At 38.9% G+C, this 20,424-nt stretch overlaps 1 protein-coding gene across 5 annotated transcripts in view; it reads left to right on the top strand.

Moving 5' to 3' along the window:
- The window catches only part of SNCAIP (synuclein alpha interacting protein), a 93,313-nt gene extending 73,951 nt beyond the window's left edge, over positions 1–19,362 (top strand). For 2 of the 5 annotated variants that reach the window (XM_065045318.1, XM_065045317.1), the window contains exons 8-12: positions 934–1,103; positions 8,803–8,895; positions 11,381–12,443; positions 14,210–14,280; positions 18,801–19,362. In XM_065045318.1, coding sequence (XP_064901390.1) covers positions 934–1,103; positions 8,803–8,895; positions 11,381–12,443; positions 14,210–14,280; positions 18,801–18,885 — 1,482 coding nt within the window. In that variant the 3' untranslated portion in view covers positions 18,886–19,362. Of the gene's footprint in view, positions 1–933; positions 1,104–8,802; positions 8,896–11,380; positions 12,444–14,209; positions 14,281–18,123; positions 18,149–18,800 lie in introns of those variants that run through there. The other 3 variants (XM_065045321.1, XM_065045320.1, XM_065045319.1) reach the window with 2 other exon arrangements.
- The last annotated feature ends 1,062 nt before the right edge of the window (positions 19,363–20,424 follow it).

Raw genomic sequence — 20,424 nt, 5'->3', positions numbered from 1 at the left:
CTAACCAGATTGAAAATGCTGTTGTACAGATTTTTTTCTGCAAAAAGAAATTTGTGCCTGTCTGACCTAGAGGAGCTGTTGGAAGGTATCTGCCATACCTTTCATATTCAAATATCACTTGGCTAAGGAATTAGGACATTGAGAGTGCCACAACAAATGTCTTAAATTTAGGGATTCTGCTATGGAAGGATGTCGAGAGCTAAACCACAAAAGGAGTCAGCAAATATCGTAGCAAAAACATTCCTAAAATGAGATTCTAAGCGTGTATTGCAATACCTTGCAATATGGCAATTTCAAAAGCAGTAGATATGAGACCTGGTAAGACATTACAGCTCATCACCACCCTCTATAAACTGTCTAGCAATGTGTTCATGGTACCCTGGACCCTGACATTATGTAGCACTGATATCCTTTACATTGAACTTGCCTGTGTCGTCTTTTCGAGGTGTACCATGTGCAAATTTAGTGCAATGTTTAGTAATGCATAGACAGGTACATCTGAAAAAGTTTATTACTGTGGCTCAGGAGAGAATCAATAGGTGCTTAAATGTAAGTCCTCTGTTTTCACGTGGTGATCTCACTCACTGTATGTATGCTACAAGTCATGCTATGCTGTACAAACAAATGAACAGAAAACAAATTAATTGAGTAGAACTGTGAGGGTAGAGGAAGGAAGAAGATGGGATTTTTTAAGAGTCCTTCTGAAGCACAGCTAATTCTTCTGTGTTATCCTTGCACTTGATTTTAGCGGTATGTGTTCTGAGTTCAAGCTGTATACAGACTGGTCAGTGACTGATTTTTAAAAATTGGTTTAGACCTACATTTTCAAGCATTTTATTCAGAAGTGCTTTGCATACAGCAGTTCTTGTGGTTGACTGGAATTCACAGCAGACACACTTACAGATGTCAATGTTTCCTTTTTTGTTTTTACAGACATTGGTTGAATATGGAGCAAATGTCACCATGCAAAACCACATGGGAGAGAAACCCTCACAAAGTGCTGAGCGACATGGGCACACCATGTGTTCCCGCTACTTAGTAGTTGTGGAGACATGTATGTCTTTAGCCTCTCAAGTTGTCAAGCTAACTAAGCAACTGAAGGAGTAAGTGTTCTGTTATTAGCAGAGGGATCATTCTTAAAACAATACCTACTTTGTCTTCAATTAATTAGCATTGTCTGTTTTCTTCTTCTTATATATGACATTTTCAGGTCCTATTTCTACCTTATTTCTCCAATCATTCCTGCTCTCAAGCATTTGCCCCTTCACCTTAGCAGCTCGATTTTCAGCTGTTCTCTTTGTGGCAGTTTTCTGTGAACATAGATGAAGTAAGTGGGAGTAGAAAAGGGTTATGAATGAAGTGATCCAGTCCCTTTTACCTTTACATACATTTGGATAATATCATTGCTAATCATAATTTCTCTTCACATAGCATGCTTTTGTGTACAGTTAAGTGCATCTTCCCAATTGCATTGCTGGTTGTTGATATTGGGAGGAATAATGGAAATAGTAGTTGGAGGAGTTTTTTTGGACTTGAACAGTCACCAAAGCCTATAATGGCTAGTCAGGAAATATGTTTTGTTTTTATTTCATAGGAGCTGATTTAAGTATTTTAGTATGGTTTCTAATAAATGTTCTGTAAAGAGCCTGTTATTTTAAAACATGGATTTATACAATTTCTTGCTTTTATTGTAGGTGCAGTTACTGTCACTTAGCACATCAATAGACTCATAAGACTCTTAGAAACCATCAGCACTGACCTGATGTTGTTTCACCTTAGATAAATTATCAAGAACTTAGCAGCTACCACAAGCTATGAAAATGAGTTCTGACAATCCCATGTTTAGAGGAGACCATATCATTTTATGCAAACAGCATGTGAGTGTTTGTACTGGATATAAATCACCAGATACTGTTAGCAGGGGAGCTGCAAGAGATCTGTGAGAACAGGTGAGGGGCTGCCCTTTGCTGAGCACAACTGGTTCCAGATGGCTCCACAACAGACCCACTGCAAGGCACAGCTAAGCCCATCAACCAAGTAGTTGACACCTTTGTGAAAACATATTTGAGAAAGGACAGAAAATGTGAGAGAGGAGTAGGGAACAGAAGAGTGACAAATGAGAAACAGCAACATCGGAGTGGGAAGTGCACCATGGTGGAGCAGGCAGATCCTCAAAGAGACTGTAACTCTTGGAGTACCCATGCTAGAATGTATACACCCCTTGAAAGGACTGCAGGGCATGGATCATAAACTCATAGAACAGCTTGGGTTGGAAGGGACCTTCAAATGTCATCTAGTCCAACTGCCCTGCAAAAAAGCAGAGACATCTTCAACTAGATCATGTTGCTCAGAGCCCCATCCAGCCTGGCCTTGAATGTGTCCAGGGATGGGGCATCCACCACCTCTCTGGGCAACCTGTTACACTATTTTACTACCTTCATTGTAAAAAAACTCTTCCTCATTGCCTGAATCTCTCCTCCTTTAGTCAAAACCAATACCCCTCAACCTAACAGGCCATGCTAAAATGTCTGTCTCCATCTTTCTTATAGGTTCCTTTTAAGTACCGAGAGGCCACATTAAGGTCTCCCTGAAACCTTTTCTTCTTCAGGCTGAACAACCCCAGTCCTCTCAGCCTGTCCTCATAGGTGAGGTGTTCCAGCCTTCCGATAATTTTTGTGGCCTCCTCTGGACCCTCCTCAGCAGGTCCATGTCTTTCTTGTGCCAAGGGCTCCAGAGCTGGATGCAGGACTCCAGGTGGGGCCTCACCAGAATAGAGGGGCAAAATCACCTCCCTTGACCTGCTGTCCATGCTCCTTTTGATGCAGCCTGAGATACAGTCAGATTCCTTGGCTGCAAGCGCACATTTCCGGCTCATGTCCAGTCTTTCATCCACCAGTAACCTCAAGTCCTTCTTGGCAGGACTGCTCTCAATCTCTTCATCCCCAAAACTGTACTGATACCTTGGGTTGCCTTGTCCCAGGTGCAGAACCTTGCACGTCGATAAGCCCACACCAGAGATGGTGCTTCCCCAAATGGACTGCAGCCTTTAAAGGACCCACACTAGAGCACAAGGAAAAGTGAGAAGGAAGGAGCAGCAGAGAGAAGCTCTGACCTGTGCTGCTCATTGCCTCACTTAAAAGCCTGGCTGTAACATGGAGTGATGACAAGAGGGAAAGAAAGGTGTCTGGAGTGAAGCCTGAGAATGGAGGAAAAGAGGGTCTTGGAGTGCAGGTGAACCTGGGAGTGACATTGAGCCTGGAAAAGGGGAGAATAGGTGTTTTAAATGTGCATCCTTTTTTGTTTCCCAATACCTGAATCAATAATTTATGCTAAATGGCAATGAATTAAGTTAAATTACAGAATCACAGAATGCGTGGGGTTGGAAGTGACCTCTGGAGGTCATCTAGTCCAATCCACCTGCTAAAACAAGTTCACCTAGAGTAGACTGCATGGGAATGTGTCCACATGGGTTTTGAATGTCTCCGGAGAAGGAGACTCCACAACCTGTTTGGGCAGCCTGTTCCAGTGTTCTGTCACCCTCAAAGTAAAGAAGTTTCTCCTCATATTTAGATGGTACCTCTTATGTTTCAGTCTGTGCCCGTTGCCCCTCATCGTGTCATTGGGCACCGCTGAAAATTCCCCAAGTTGAGCCTCTTTTGCCTATTTCAGTAGTTAGCAGGTGATATCCCTGGTTTTATCTTGACTAATGCATTATTTTGCCTCTGTTTTTCCTGTTTTCTGCCCCCTTCCCACTGAGGGATAAAGGGGAGTGAGAGACAGTCTGCATGGCCCCAGCTGCCAGCTGGGGCCAACACATTACAGTCATACAATTTTTAGTTTTAAACTGGAGGTCTTGAAAATAAGGGTAAAAATTATCTGTATTGTTAATTTACTCTTTTGGTATAATCAGGCATTTATTTTGTGTTGTTTTTACAGAAAAAAAGTGTGTAGTAGCAGTCCTCTCTGTCATTACACAATAGGTTCCTGCATTTAAGTATGCTTATTTTAACATTTGTGCCTCTACATTTTATATTGCAAAGGCATTTTCTCTGTGTGGTATCTTCAGTCTTCTTTTACATTTATATTCTCATAAATACAAACAGGGAACTAACAATTACTATAATTTTCACAGTTTTCATAGTTTTACAGTCTGACACTGTTCACTGGATATTTCAAAATACCAGGTGTCTGGTAGTTGGTTCATTTGCCGAGAAAGACTAAAATATACAAAACAACAGTGAAAAAGGAAAAAAAAAAAAAAAACAGAACATAAGGTATTTCCTGAGTAGCCTGTATCAGCACCTGACTCATCCCAATATATATTGAAATGTATTTTCCCCATAACTCAGCAGAAATAAAACACACATACATGGAAGTAGAAATGGCAACCACGGATTTTCCATGTTTCAGTTATTTCAGTGCTCAGCCAATACTTGGTGTAAGTGTTACCTCTAATATGGAGAAGAAAGACTTGTTATGTCAGCCATCGGGCTGTTTCCCCCCTAGAGTATTCTAGTTCTGACTTTCCTAACAAAAGCATTAACACTTTTCCAGGTCCCCCTCCTATCACCTCACAGACTGCATACATAGTACGTCACTTAAATTATTCTTATCTGGCTCCTGATGCATTCCTTTGCCTGTCTCAGCTGGAGTTAAATCTACTTCCCTTCAGCAGTCTATTTTTTCAGGCTTCGGATTTAGCTCCAGTAAGTGCAGCAGCAGCAGCCGCCTTTTCTTCCACTTCTACAAAACGATGTGAGTCTCTTGTGCAACCCTGTTGCAGCTTAGTGAGGAAGTGAAGTATTCTATTTTCTGCTTGAAAGAACAGCTTCTGTATGGCTATTTGGGTTGCAAACCTCAGGACGTGAGTGGCTCTGATAGAAGCAATGGACCATGTTCTGAAGCCCATGCTCAGGATCCATAGGGGATGATGAAGGAAGACTCTTGCCCTGTTTTGCAGCCCCATCCTGCATAAAAATCCAAGGATGGTACAAAGTATATGCCTGGGTCAGCTCCTCAAGGGGCCTTATCTCTATCAGAACAGGAGAATTTGTTGGCTACAGCACCTCTGAAGATCCTGAAAGCATCAGATGGCAACAGATGAAAGTCCAGTTTACAGTATCAGTGCAGAAAGCTATCTTAGACCAGCACCTATCAAGACCTACCTTTGAAAGTCCTAAACCAAAGAAGGAAGTACCATCTTTCATTCTCTTTTTGTGAGCTCTTCCAGTCATCAAGGCAACACAGAGCAGTTCTCAATAGAAGCTATCCCAATCCAGCAGAGTATTTGGAGCCATTGCTGAAAAGAAGTCACAAAACCAAAACAATAAAATCCTTTCACATCTTTCAGCTCTTATCCAAAGTAGCTCAGATGACAAATACAGAGGAGTATAGCAAAACCTTTTGAATTGTTTCTGAGTCTCCATTCAGAGAGAAAAGCTTTCATATTTGAAAAAAATGAAATAAGTGGTAACTACAAATGTTCCATCAAATCTTCACAAGAGTGAAGAAATGAGACTTTTCCCCAAGAGAGGGAAGGAACCAAGAAATTCTTTCCATAGGTAAAAAGGAAAGTAGCCCAGAAAAACTCCTCTTGCTGTCTTCAAAATAAAAGCTTTGGTTTGCATCTCTTGCTAATTATAGAAGTTGGGGCAATCCAGTAGGACTTTCTGATCTAAACAAAATGCTGAAGACAGTCACAAAATTTTCTCACAAAGTGTATACAAAATATTTGCTTTCATTTTACTTCCTGAGGTCTCCATAGGCTTTAGAATCTTAGTTATTCTCTCACTGATTTCATCTGCTTAAAAAAAACCCTTAGTTGCCAGTGCAGAAAATTCCTGCCTGCACAAATACATGATTTCTAGCACTGATTACAGTAGCAGCAATGACTTGTGTTGTTTAGGTTTTTGTGGCCTGAAGAGAACAAGTCAGAACTAATTACATAAAATTAATACCTCCCTAGACTTCTTTTACAATGTGGTTTGGTGACAGACTATTCTACCTCCATTTCCAACGGGATGCACTGTCCAACACTTAGGGACCTACATGTGCAAAACAACTGATGAATGAGACCTTTTTGATCTTTTTGATACACTATCAAGCCAAAACCTGTCAAAGCTAAGATGAAAAAGTGCAGTAATATCCTCTGTTGCCACCACCTTTCTGTGCTCTGTAAACAAAATCCATTTCCTCAAACATTATAGGAATAGCTCTAAAATCAGCTGAGTAAAAAATAATTGTAGTGGTATGGTAAGGTGTGTGGAAGTTGCTGGTTTGGGTTTGTTTGGCTTGTGTTTGTGTGCGTGTGTAGAAGTAGTAGTAGGTGTCATACTGATATATAGTAAGAAACCCAGTATAAACTTACAATGTTCATCTCTTTTTTACTTAGTTTAGCTGTTTTACTTTCTGCTTTGTAGACTGGCCATTCTTGTTTTATTTGAAACAAAATGGAGAAGCAAGGGAACATACTATGACAGATACCAGTAGAGCTCTGTGCTTAAGCTTGTTTCCTGTTCAGTTACTGAGCTCCTCGATTTAATTAAGAGGTAGCTGGGGCCCACAACTGTCTAAGCAGACACAGAATGGTCTTTACACATTACTTAGTGTGAACATTGTTTAAGCTAAGACACTCAGAATTTGGGCATTAAATATCATAAAGTAAGTAGGCCCTTTTACCTCTGAAGCTGCAGTGATCTTGTATCAGTCTGATTTTAATACTTAGCAAAATTGCTGTTCCAAGAAGTTGTGATCCCTTGTTTTCAATGTTATCTCAGATACATATGTGGATGTTATATATTCAGGAATAGTGCTGGAAAGCTGTGTGGGTTTATGTGAACGATTTACTAGTTAAACTGTGAAAATAGAAGAAACTGTAATTCTTTTAGCAAAATAAAATGTGTGAGTGGAATAACAAGATTAACTCAGCAGAAGAGGTGTCAGAGATTTACATTAAAACTAGAAGAATAAGAAGCTGTTAGGTACATTATTTAGATGTTTAGAAACAAAAGTTGAAGGGAGCATAAAAGGCAAATAATGCAGATAAATTGCGTCACAATCTAATCTCAAATGAAAATTTCCCTGGCTCTTAAAAGAGACTATCTTAGGAGCTGCGAAGTAAACCAATGTTGACAGATGATAGGAGTAATTTTAAAATAGTCTAAGGAAGTGTGTAGGCAAGAGGAAGGAAGATGGAAAATTAAAGGAAGTATCTACATAAAACACAGTTGTATTGTAAAATGGGATGTCAAGGCAGTATGTCAAGATCCCACCTTTATTTTTGTAGCACTCTTCAGGTCCACTCTGATATGTTGAAAGTAAAATGTTTGTTTTCTGCCAGCCCTGCAAATGCAACCCCTAGTCCAAAAAGTCATCTGGATTCTTTCTGGCTTTGACATTGCCAGTCATAAAGACTGCATTTGGAACTCGGCTAACTTTTCTGCTGATGGCATGCATGCTAGGAAATCGTCCAGCTCACTGTTGAAAAACTTTATTATTTCTGCAGATCCAACAAGAATTAAAGTACTAAAAACATATTACTTCTAGAGCAACAGAAGCGGAGCCTGGAAGAAGCAGATAAAAAGTCATTTTCACATGGTAGCTTGATCAGCACCAGTAAATAAAAACAAATACACTTGTTGTATTCCAGGTGAAAGATAGTATATGTACAATAACAAAAGTTTTAAGTCTCTTGTTTTCTAGTAGTTTCCCAATAATGCTGTAATGCGGTGTTCAGACACAATGGAACTCACCGGTCACTGAACAAGATTGAATGTTGTCTTGGGTGGTCGACAAGCTAAAGGGGTGTTTTGCTGTTAGAATGGAAGGTGAAAATTGGATGGGAGCCATGAGAGGGAGAACTTTAAGTGGTAAATTGATCTATTCCTTCATTTTCGTATAACTACTTGAAGGTTTGCAGGTTATTTTGTTCAAGTGAGTCCTTGCTATGGAAACAACTATGTTGCAGGACAGCAGAGATTGTGTTCTATGTTTCTAGTATGGATGTCACTTTCATATTACTAATGATTTATATCTACTATTACAATTTTTTTTTAAATTTAAAAAGTTATTTATGAAGTAGTGTAGATCACAGCACCACACTGAAAGTGATAGACCGCAGTAGGTACAGCTCTACTGAGCATAAGGTGGGTGCAGAGCACAGGAAGGGTCTTTGGTAAGACTGGGCAGCAAACAGATGTGGTTTTTCAGTATTTTCTGAAAACACAGAGGTCATAGTTAGCTCCATCTTTCAGGTGAAGAGGATTAGATGAGCTCTTCCCAGTCAGCAAAGGCTTGTCTTTGAGTTAATTTGCAGATAGAAAAGGAGAGAGCTATTATTTAGCTGAGTAAAAGCCAGCCACCAAATGTAGAATGTGACTTCTTAATCTGGCCCTTTCCTCTTCCTTTACACAAACAAGTAAGAACCAACTGGCCCTAAGTTTGCTCTGCCATATCTTTGTTTCCGGACTATTGTTTTCTGTGAGTCACTCACTTTCAGTGAACCGCTGCTTATGACCCTACATGTGTCCTTATATGAAGTATAATAAATAATCTGTGACAAGTAAGCATCTCTCAGTTGATCTTGTACAGTGATCACAAAATGTCCACAGGGATTCAGAGACAAGTACAAACTCTCTGTTTATGCTATTATTTGTGATTTATTTTTTCATTTCTTATGTAAAGTTTAGGTGAAGAGGACTTGGTTTTGTATGCAAAATTGAACGGGTAGTATCAGTTATCCTGTAGCTTACTGATGCTGACAGTTTTACATTCCAAGGTAACCAGTCTTACATATTCATGCAGGCAGACAGTGGAACGTGTGACGCTACAGAACCAACTCCAGCAACTTTTAGAAGCCCAGCGGTCAGAGGGCAAGGCACTGCCCACGTCCCCGAGGTAAGGTGATTGGAATTGTGCTGCAGCCTGAATTTGCAGTTTCATAGCACATCAGTTATCAGGATAAGCTGTGACCTGTCTAAATCATAAATGCATTCTGTAAAGTAAATGTGTTTTTTTACTTCATGGTCTTGAAGCTGAGCTTCTGGAATTTGACAGTGTTTAATGTTGTAATAACATTGGAAATTTTGAGTATGAAATGAATAGTCCCTGTTTCCCAACGAAGTGAAAATCAGATTTACAGTGGAATAGAGTATATTTTGTGTTAGATGAATAACAGAGGATCCTAAAAGCCCCTAAGAAAGTTGTAAAGTTTGACCTTGTGGTAGTCCACCATGCATTACTGCCAGCAATAATTCATAAAGCCAGTTACCAACAAAACCTGCATTCAGATTAATAAGGCTCTATACCCTTATTAAATCTTTTACCTACAGTAGCTTCTATAAAAAGTCAAAACTCCAGAAATTCTATGTATTGTTTACAGATCCTGTCAGAAGTCCCAGAAATAGACACAAACTGTAACAATAAAGAAGAGGAAAGTAAAGGCAGAGAACTGAATCTGGAGTCTGCTAACATATCTCTCTGACTTCTGCCATAGACTTCCAGTGTGGTGAATGGAAGTCAAGCAAGCATACAACATCTCTCTAATAGCAATCTGAAGAAGATTTTAAAAGTAATTAAGTAACTCACATGCAAATAGGACTTGGTTTATCTTTACCTTATAATTCAGTTTCCTCTCTGGACGACATATATGGTGCTTCTCCTTTTTTCAGAGTTGTTAGGGAGCTACATATGTGTTCAATTGTAAAGCCAGCATAAGCGCTTTTACAGGCATTGATGCTGAGAGCTTTGAATCATCAAGTAAGAACTCATAGGATCAGTGAGCACTTTTTTTCCGTTCTCAGAGAATCTCAGGCTCTTTTCTGGACAGGTGCTCCATGTCCCTGAATTTCATGTGTCAGTGTTTCAGACAAGTATGAATAGTTACAGAAGTAGATAACAAAGACTTTGGGATTGAAGATTCATTTGTGTAAAGGAACTTCAGCTATAAACTCCAAACTCTTATTGAAGTAGAAAACCATGCTGGAAAGAGTTGTTTTGTCCTTTTTTTTAGAATCATGGTCCCTGTCTGCCAGCTCAACAGGAACAAAGGGACCAAACACTGTCTTACAGCTCATTTGCATTCTGTGATTTTTGCTGACTGGTCTTTCCAAGCGGTCTTGCATCTGAGTACTAGTGAGCACCAGGACTGTTTTACTTTCAGTATCAGATAAGATCAGGTGAGAGCAGATCTCTTATCATTCATTATTCCTGTAAAAGGGTAGGTTTCACCATCTTCTTAGTTAAGTAAGCCACTCTAAAAATGATGGTCTTTTATTTAAAATTTTATTTCATAGCTGGCTACTACTTTCCCTTCCATTTAGAACTCACCTGTGGATATTATCATCCTCCAAGAAGCCAGTAGCAGATCTAAGAGAACCTATCCCCCTTACTAGGAATGTCTGCTGTAGATATATGCATATTCTGCAGTGTCCATTTCCATTTGCCACAGAAGGAAAAACTCAAAATGAATTTAAGATGAGGCATGTGAATTTTGAACACTGTGAGAACTATATAGACTATATAGACTCATCAGAGTAAAAGTTGCTTGCAGAAAAAAAAAAAAAAAATCACTGCCTGACACTAACCTTAATTTTGTCACTTTGCCCTTTCTTAGGGAAGATGTTATTTAAAGTAATAATGTGGATTACTATGAGCTCTGACAGAAGTCATGGGGAAATAAACGATCTCTGAAATTTACGTTCCTTGCAAATCGGACTTACTGGAGACTGCCATTTCCTCACTATATAACATTTGGAGTTCTAAATTTAATTTATTATTCTAATAGTATTGAAATAAATTCACATCATCTTTCTCATGGTTTTCAGTATTTCATATCTGAAAAGGTTTTGAGTGCAAATGACCCTGTTTCTTATGAGGTCTTATATGGCCATTATTAATACCAGATAAAGTTTAGATTTATGAAATCATTGCTGTGCAGAGAGCTGGTACTTTTGCATTGTTTAGAATAAGCTACTTTTGTATTAAGATGTGACTTATATAGTAGGCACTTTGCCTTGTGGGGTTTTTTGCCTTTTAAAACATGTCGACTCCCACAAATAGGAAACAGTAGTTTCTCTGAAGTTTTCCTCAGAAAGTCATCTTTGGCATTGAAATAACTATTCTAAGTTTCAATTTTAAGGAGTTTTCTTTGTAAAAGAAAGTGAAGAGACTCAAATCCTAATTAGAAGTGGAAGTAAGGATACATCCTTCTCTGTGTAATCTTCATTATGGCATAACATGTCATAATGAATTCTATGTGAGTAGTGATGAAGAGGAAAAGTAACAATAACCTGAGACAGACATGTACACTGGAAATGGCAGTTTCGCATTTTATATGTGCATTAATTTTGCTGTGATGTTTCCTCCTCTTTTTTTCTTTAAGTTCACCATCATCTCCTGCTTCTGGCAAACCCCAGTGGAAACCATCTGAAGCAGATGAATTGTCTCCACCAAGAAGTAAATTGAACACCCAAGATGGGATTCAGATTCTTGGCAGCTTGGGAACTTCTAGTCGTACCCGAGGCAAGATAAAAGTTGAGGACTCAGATAAAATCTTGCGCCAGTTGTTGGGGAAGGAAATCTCTGAAAATGTCTGCATGCAGGAAAAGCTGACTTTGGAATTTCAGGATGCTCATGCATCCTCCAAGAATGTGAAGAAGATTTTGCCAGAGAAAAGGGAGCTGAAGTTAGCCAGACTAAGGCAACTGATGCAGAGGTCGCTCAGCGAATCTGACACAGACTCAGCTAATTCCGAGGACCACAAGAACACCCCCATGAAAAGAACTGACAAACCAAGGCCTCAGCCCATAGTGGAGAGTGTTGAGAGCACAGAGAGTTTGCATCTGATGATTAAGAAACACACTTCTGCAGCAGGACGCCGCTTCCCTTTTGGTATCAGGGTCTCTAAGTCTGTGGATGGCCACAGTCCTTCCCCAACTTCAGAGAGTAGTGACCCAGATAATGAAACCCCGTATCAGTCTGGTACTGTACCTCAGAGCCAGTTTTGTGGAGACAGCTCTTCGTCCGGTATGGATGGTGCCACAGCTCTAAAGGTTGCCACCAGCCCTAAGAGTGCTCTCAAGTCTCCATCTTCAAAGCGCAGAACCTCCCAAAATTTGAAACTCCGAGTAACTTTTGAGGAGCCTGTCGTGCAGGTGGAGCTAACAGAGTCAGAACTAAATGAGGAAAAGGATAAAGACCGGGGCAAAGGGCTCATACGGGCTCCACCCGTCTCTGGGGAGCCAGTGGGGGATCAGCTGAAAAGGCCTTTTGGTACCTTTCGGTCCATAATGGAGACCCTGAGTGGCAACCAAAATAACAACAACAACTGTCAAACAGTGAACCTGATCAAAACCTCATCGACGCTGCCTTTTACCTCGGTGGGAAGGAAGACAGCAGACAGCAAGGGAAATCCAGCAGCTGTCACAAAAGGAAGAAACAAGCCAGTGAGTGCACTGAAAGGAGGAAGGCCTTTTTTTTTCCCTCTTATCTAAGTAATGAATAAGTTTGACAGCCTCTTCTTCCTGCCTCTCTATAGCAAAATGACGCACACAAATGCTTTACTGTATGTGACCTGTAGAAAGCCCATACACTGTTTTAGTTTTGGAAGGGGTGGCAGGTATTGCCTGTGTACAGACTGTACTCTCAGTGTACATGATTCACATGTTCTATGTTGAAAACTTTCCACAGAGACATGATTCACCTGGAAATTATGTTTGATGTTGCTCTGACTGACAAGTTGTACAGTGAGAATGTCACACTTGAATCCATGGGATTTTTGAGGAGTAAATAACTGAAGGACTAGCCCTGTCTTGTCTTACAGCCAAGACTGATGAGTCCAACAGGATAAAAACAAGTGGTAGAATCTAAAGAGTAAAAATAGCAGAAATGATCCTTCCTGCTTCTGTGGGAGCTACAGCCATCCCTTACGTGTTGAAGCTGTCAGTAGCCAGCCTTCTTTGCCCATCCTCTCCTCGTCACATAGAGTCTTCCCCTGGCAGAGCATATAGTTGGTCTGTAGCAAAATGTACTGGATCCAGATCGCCCCCTCTCTGTGGTCAACAAGGTGCCCTTTCTGGATCCCAGCAGAAAGAGGGATGTCTCAAGTTAGGAGGCTAGCTCTTTTGTTCAAAAGAAAGGAGAAAATACTTTGAATAAATGTATCTTCCAAGAGAAAGGAAGAGCTATTGAATGAAAGAGGCAGAGGTAGGAAATCCTGTGAATGCATTGTTTGTGAAGTAGAGAGGACAAGTGTGAGCATCTGGAGATACAATAAAGAGCTGAGTGAGAGGGAATGGTAGATGATTTAATCCTCTGTGAAAGACAAGGTGGGAGAGAAGGGGTGGATGGAAGGACATGAGGCAAAAGAATAATTTCAAGATGAAAAAAGGAACATAAAGCAGGCCAAGAGGAGGAGGAGAAACAGTGAATTATATGCTGTAAAAAGTATGACAAGGTAATAGGAGAAAAACACAGGAAAAATTTAGGCATGGAGGAGGCAAAATGAGTATGGAAAAGAAACAGTGGAAAGAGGGAACTGAGAAACTGTTAGCAGTCCATATTAGTGGGCACTGCTAGAAGACTAGTTGGTGCAGAATGTGAAGTGAAATGAAAAATTCAAAGGACACCTAACAGGCTAAATTGAAGTGGGTCTGCATTTATTAAAGTTTATTCAGAATCATAGTGTGAACTACTGATCTGAACCTTTAAAGACATGTACCATCTATTTGAACTACTAGTTTAACATAAAAATATTTTCATAACACAGTGGCAATTATTTTTCAAAAGAGTGATCCAGATTTTATAGTGAGAGAAGGAAAGACAGTCTGTCTTCAAGGATGTTCTGATAGATTGCAAGGTCGTGAGCAGTTTTCATAGTTCCCTAGAAATTTGAAGAGCTGAATGAGGTAATTCTAACAGTATTGACACTTGCATGCTTGTACTGTAAAACACATGTTGTTTGTGAAAAGGCCAGGTTTGCATGTTATTATTGCCAACATCAAAATTGTGGAAAGAATATATTTTTATACCAATGCAAAGGACCACAGCACATATCTCAAAAGGTAACAGATTCAGCCTCATCTACTAACTCAAAAAGAAATGCTAAAATGTTTTTGTGGCTGTTTGACTGCATGTTTTGGTAGACTTCCGTGTTATGCATGTGGTAAGTTCAGTACATGTTTTTAACCGATACAATGTTGTACTTCCCTAGGGTCCTTACTTCAGCTACACCAGTCTTTCCTCTAGCATGCTGAATGAAGAACTTCTGTGTAATTATGCATGGTATGTGCTTATGCATGGTGGTGTTTAGCATCTCTGTTGCTTTGTTTTCTCAAATTGCATGTATTTGCTAACTTTATTCACAACTGAAATACTGGAACTGATTGATGCACAAGAAGGGAAATAGATGACCAGATGAACATCTAAATTCCTAGAAAAGCAGAAATTTATTATGGATTTCTGCTGATGTCACTATTGAACTGGCTACAGGATTTCAGTTCCAAGCAAGTATACAAAGTATACGTACTCATAAATCCACCAGGGAGCATAGCGCACTTTGGCTTAGTATTGAGTCTTTGCTGAATGAAAGTTAAATACCAGATGAGAATGGAAATTAAATTTCCTGTCATGAGGAGACCAAAAAGACCACAGTTCATCTCTAAATGGAGAGTACAGAGAACATGGAGCAGAATGCTGTACTTTGTCTAGTGCTCTCCTATTTTCACACATTTTTCATACTTTCCCTCAGACTTTGGAGTTAAATCTGTTTTTTTAAAGCCTGATAACTTTGACTGTGCTCAAACTTCTTAATTTAGATGTGTTGCATCAGGACTATTCAGGCAGATAGAGACCAGTCCCTCAGGGTCCATAAAGACATGTTAGAAAAAACAACATTTGAAAAAATGTGTGTTTGTTTTATAAGCAAATGCTTTCTAAAACAGTACTTGTCATGGTTTTTTTAACTCTTAACACTCACAAATTTTTGTTAAGGTTTGTTTGGTTGGTTGGTTTTTTCTGTTAAACTGAGATATCAATCCTTTCATTTCATTATGCCTGGAAATGATTGTTATTCACACCAAAATTATACGTTTGAAGATCCTTCTGGGAAAATTATAAATTAGTCATTCTGCAGTTCATAAGCCTAAATTACTTTGAAGTTACTCTTTTCTAAATGTCTAAAAACTTTTTTTGTTCAATTGTTTTCTGATGCCAGGACCTTCCCATACTTAAAAACTCAATTTCCATAATGGAAATGGGAGTCTTGTTCTAAGTCATTGGCACAGTATATGTGAAACCAGGAACAGAACTGTAAGGTTTCCAAGAGGTTTCATTCTCTCCTGAAAGCAAAGAGGGAAATCCCAGTGTAGAGAACTGCACAGCAGCAGTTTGAGGGAGCATCAGTGGGCAGCCTCCAGTCAAAACACTCAGCTGCCTGTCTAGACCATCAAGTAATAAAAAACCATTAATTTTGTCCTTATGTTTGAGCCACCTCCCAGATGTACCCAGTTGTTGTACTTCGGTATTGCCTTGTGTAAATGCTCTTGTGTGAGCAATCCCTGGCAGCATGGCATTTCCTTAGAATTAGCAAGAAACACGGACGGTCTGACTGCCACTGGAGAGCTGCAGAGTCACCTGCTGGAAGGGTGAAGTTTGACCTGAACTCTTGGCTATCCCTCTACACACTGCTGGTCCAGGCACCAAGTCCTGAATCTGCCCCCATGGCCATGGGCATGTGGAAAATCAAAGAGTAGGAATCAAGGAGCAGAGTGTACTAGAGGCACAGCTTGAGGAGGCCATTATTGTACCCACAGGTTAGACAGAAGTGGACAAATTGCGTGCCAGTCTGTGGCATGAGTTTTCCAAAAATCACGTAAGAGTGGTAGATGTATTGTGCTTTTCCCAGATCAGAACACAGACCTAAAGGCTCTTACAGCTTCTAAGCCAGCCTTCATGATGCGTTTCAGCACATGTTGGGATTTCTGAATGGCAAAATGGGTCCCTGCATGCTGCCCTTTGGCGTCTAAAGTTTAAATAATAGAAGAATATCACTGTCATGTGCACTACAAGCCCCTGGACACAGTCTGAATTTTCCCTGGATGATCTGGAGAGACTTTGTAATTACCATTTCAGAGCTATTTTGGAAAATTACCTTTCTGGGAAACAGTACAGTCTTTAGTTTTTAAACCTTTGTAGATTGTAGCATCTTCTGGACTCTGAAGTCGTTATACAAAATCTACCTTCAGTCAGACAACATTCCTGTCTACCTATTTCCAGCTTATTTTTCTTCACCTTCTGTTTATTTCATTTGCTTTATCTTTTTTTTCATTCAAAATATCCAGCTATGTCAAGACTTTTCAAATTGGCCACAGCTTGATAGTAGAGGATTGTATTACATTTTCTAGTGTCCTTTTATAATTTGTTACACACTGTTTTTCTTAAGGCCTTAAAGTAAATTCTATATGCGCAGAATGGGTTGGGATAGTTTTTTCACTTTCAGTAGGATATACTAGTTTCTTGCATATTACAGCTTCAAGGAAATGCTTGCACTTTTTCCATATTACATGTATGCCAATAGACAGTTCTTTCCCACACTTTAAATCATCTGAGATCTGCAGTACATTAAAGTAAGCACTAACTCACCATATCAATACAATCCCCTCTATTAGCTGCAGCTATCAACAGCAAAAATTGCTTCATATGTCAGGGGCAGTCAGCAGAATCTACCATCAGGTTTCTGTCAGCTAGTAAACTGGGTGTGCTTCTAAAACAGTTAAGTGGGACTAACCTAACAGATATCCCACTGCCAGACCTAATGCTGGATAAATTACAACTTCAAATATATACTGTAGAAAAAGGATAGTTATCTGTATGTCTAATAAAATAGTCACTAGGCAAACTAGTAGAGTATAAAATCAATATGTAAGTAATATAGGCCTTATCCCAGACAATTTACAGTTGTTCTGTTGTGAACTGTTATGAACATATACGAGTGCCTGTTGTGTGAAGTAAAGTTTAATATTTCTATGGTGATACAGGCACCAGAAGATACAAGAAATTTGGTTAGTAATTGTTAATATTGGTAATACATTTCCTTTAGGTCAGCAGGCACAGTTGTAAAAGGCATGTCTGTTCAGCACTGTCAGCTAGAGACATCTGCAGTAGCAAAAAATTATTCTTTTTGAGATGACAATGCAACTGTAGAGCTGCAAAGTAGGGTCTTTGGAGTGCCTAGTGAATCTCTACATGTGCAACTCATCTGAAGAGCCTTTAGGCTCTGTAAGTCTAATCTAATACAGTAGTTGATTGATGCAAATTATCTTAGCTTCAGAAAGCAACCTTTAATAAAGCTCCATGGTTAACAGTAAACATACTGTTGATAACTGTAAAGCATGTTAAGTGCCAAAAAGTAGTTATTGGCAAAGAGTAAAGTGCTCCTCTCTTACCTCCTCAAACATAGTCCTACAAATTCTACCTACTCTAGTGGAATTCTGCATCTCTTCTTTTTATTTTTTTTCCTTTCTAGTTGATCAAAGGGGATTTTAAAATAATATGATGCTTCATGCCCTCTTACTAGGACCCACAACTGTGGTCCCTGAGAAGGTCAGCATCTGTTAAATCCTGAAGTAACAAGAAGGTTAACTAAGCATCCTAAGTATCAGTCTCTTGGGGATATTGGCTCTTTGGTGATTGCAGACTGGAATAAAGCTATTCTGGTTTACAAGAATCAGGCTTACAAGTACGTTAGTTTGAGGCAAACTTTTCTGTGCATGCTGTTGCCCTTTGCTGTAGCTTTTTAACCTCCTGCTAGTATTCGTCCTTTGCAGCAACAAACCTGTTAGTCATGATTGTATTGTAGGAGTTTTACTGTTCAGCAGTAATAATTAAAAATGAACCTTTTAACCTGTTTGAAAGTTCCTATGAGCTTGGTGCTTAATCAAAAATCCCTCAGCTGGAAGGTCAAATGAAGAGAGGGGGGACATACTGGGGATTTAGAACAAGGACATATGATAGGAAGTGAAGAAAATGAGTGTTACAAATATTTAGTGTTTAATTTTTCTGCTTTAATTGACGAGCTGTCATTTGAGTCCCATACACAATAGATATACTTTTTTTTTTTTTTTTTAGGTTTACCTAATGTGGAAATGAAGACACTATAAGGAAATTATCCTTACCTATGTACCTAATAAAATCTTATTGATTTGAACTGAGATTTTACCTAAATTACAATGTAAAAAGTTACAGGCCTCATGTCAGAAAGAGAACTACTATTTGCCGTTTTTCTTATAGCTTTTTGCCACCATCTTCTGTTTAAGCAGACACATAAAGCAAGTCCAATGAATCACCTTCTGAAAATGTTTATTTCTCCCTGATAATTATTAACAAGGACTAGATGATTTCTTTACAGGTAGAATTAGAAACAAACTACACGTCTAATGATGGTTGTTGGATCTTTTTATCACTATGGTACTTTCCCCTGAATAACAAAGAACTTTTGGAAATTCCATCCATTATTACCAGGACATTGTGACAGTGTACCAATTAATGTTGTGACTCAAAAAACCTTCGTGTTGTCCAATTGGTTTCAAGGTTTTTTATTTCAGAATAGGACCTACAAAAAAGTCAGTAAGAATCCACAATATTAAAAAGCATTTTGAGCAGTACGTGCCTAGAGAAATAAACCCAGAGAGATCAATTCAAAGTTCAATACTTGCAAATAGAATAAAACAGGGTAAACAAACACAAAACAAATCCCTCTGTATTGTTAGTGTTATCATGAGTAATTTGTTTCTTTTTCTCTCCAGGCATGATGACATCAATAGGAAAAGCTGGAAATCTGACCGTCAAAAGAGTGCTGAAGAGCTAGAGCTGCAGGAATTCTTCCTCTAAACCACATATCATGATGTCTCACTTTGTTTTGAATACCTGAAATATATCCTTTTGAAACACTAATATGAGACATATCCCTCACCAGCAAAACAGCAGCTGTTAGGATGCCTTAATTTGTAGCAGTTAGACCATATACAAAACTTTTTTATGATATATGTGTATATGTAACTTGTTTGTAAGCTGTGCTGTGTAAAAGCATGGGTGAACAAAAGTAACAATTTGAAAATTGTTATGACACAGGCAACCTCCAAAATGTTTGTTGGGCCACAGAACACATTTTGTACTTTGTGTCTTGCATGGATATATTGTCTTTATTTCCCTTTGTCAATGGCATATACTGTCAAAGTTTCAGCTAGGACTCTGCCTGCTCAAGCTCCTCAAAGAGACCAAGGCAAAAGCATTGATTTTTTTGCGTATGTTTTGTCTGTTGTTATTTCTATTTTTTGTAAAAAGGAAATAAAGATGGTGTTAATAGGACACACTGGGTGCAGATACTTCTCATACTTCATTGTTTCATTTTTTAAGCTTTAAGAGTTTTGTTGGTCTTTTCAGTGTGAGAAAATAATGAGACAATGTCCAGTACCAGGATTTCAGTTCAGTCACGCAGTTGAATCAATAATTGCTTTGATGTTTAGAGGTCCCTTTTGAGCTTCAAAATGTGTAGAAATGAAAAGAAAAAATAAAAGCAATTTTAAATTACCATTTATTGTTACTTGCCGAACACTGGCAATGTGCTCAGCTCCATTCAAATTACTGAGTAATCTGCGAAGACCCAGTGCGTGTTCTCTCAAAGCTGTCATGATCCTTCTATTGAATGTTCTTGGAACCTTTCAGAGAAATTGTGATCTCTAACAGAATTCGCTTCATTTCTTGTAAACTAGGAGTACACTGCGCAAATGTGTCATACAACATGACATCCAAAAGCAGACTACTAGGCAATCTTTACCTGACACATTTATTTATATCAGGTATCTATGTATATATCTGTTTTATTTTGATTCTATTGATCTATTTCTGATTGAAGACTGCTATAATTTCATGAGAAGGATCCAAATACACGAGAATTTATTTCACTGGTGGTTCTAATATAACACAGGGAAGTCATAAGAAGTTTGCCAAAGAGTTTTTTTATCACAAAGGGAATCAGAATCATAGAGTGGTTTGGACTGGAAGGGACATTTAAAGATCATCTAGTTCCAACTTTCCTGCAGTGAACAGGGACATAAAAAATCACTGGATTATGTCAATTAAATTACTGCAATTACAGAGCTAATAAGTGAATAAGTGGACACACAAGAGGATTTTGATTAAGTACAATGTAGTTCCCTTCTATGCAGGTGATCTTGCCTGATTATTGCTTTGTTTATCTTAACTCTTTGTCTTCCTTTCTCGTCAGTGAGACAAGAGAGGGACTTAATGAATGTGATTCATCCTACCAATTACAGATATTTACAGGAGTACCAGTCCTACTATGGGGGAAGCTGAGGTAGTAGAGGTCTTGTAAGTGTTAGTTAGTATTTGGATGCCTTTAATTAAGTG

The sequence above is a fragment of the Columba livia genome, chromosome Z (assembly GCF_036013475.1).
Source record: "Columba livia isolate bColLiv1 breed racing homer chromosome Z, bColLiv1.pat.W.v2, whole genome shotgun sequence".
In the NCBI taxonomy this organism is placed as follows: domain Eukaryota; kingdom Metazoa; phylum Chordata; class Aves; order Columbiformes; family Columbidae; genus Columba; species Columba livia.
The sequence above is the reverse complement of the archived record's forward strand: the minus strand, read 5'-3'. Positions and strand labels throughout refer to the sequence as shown.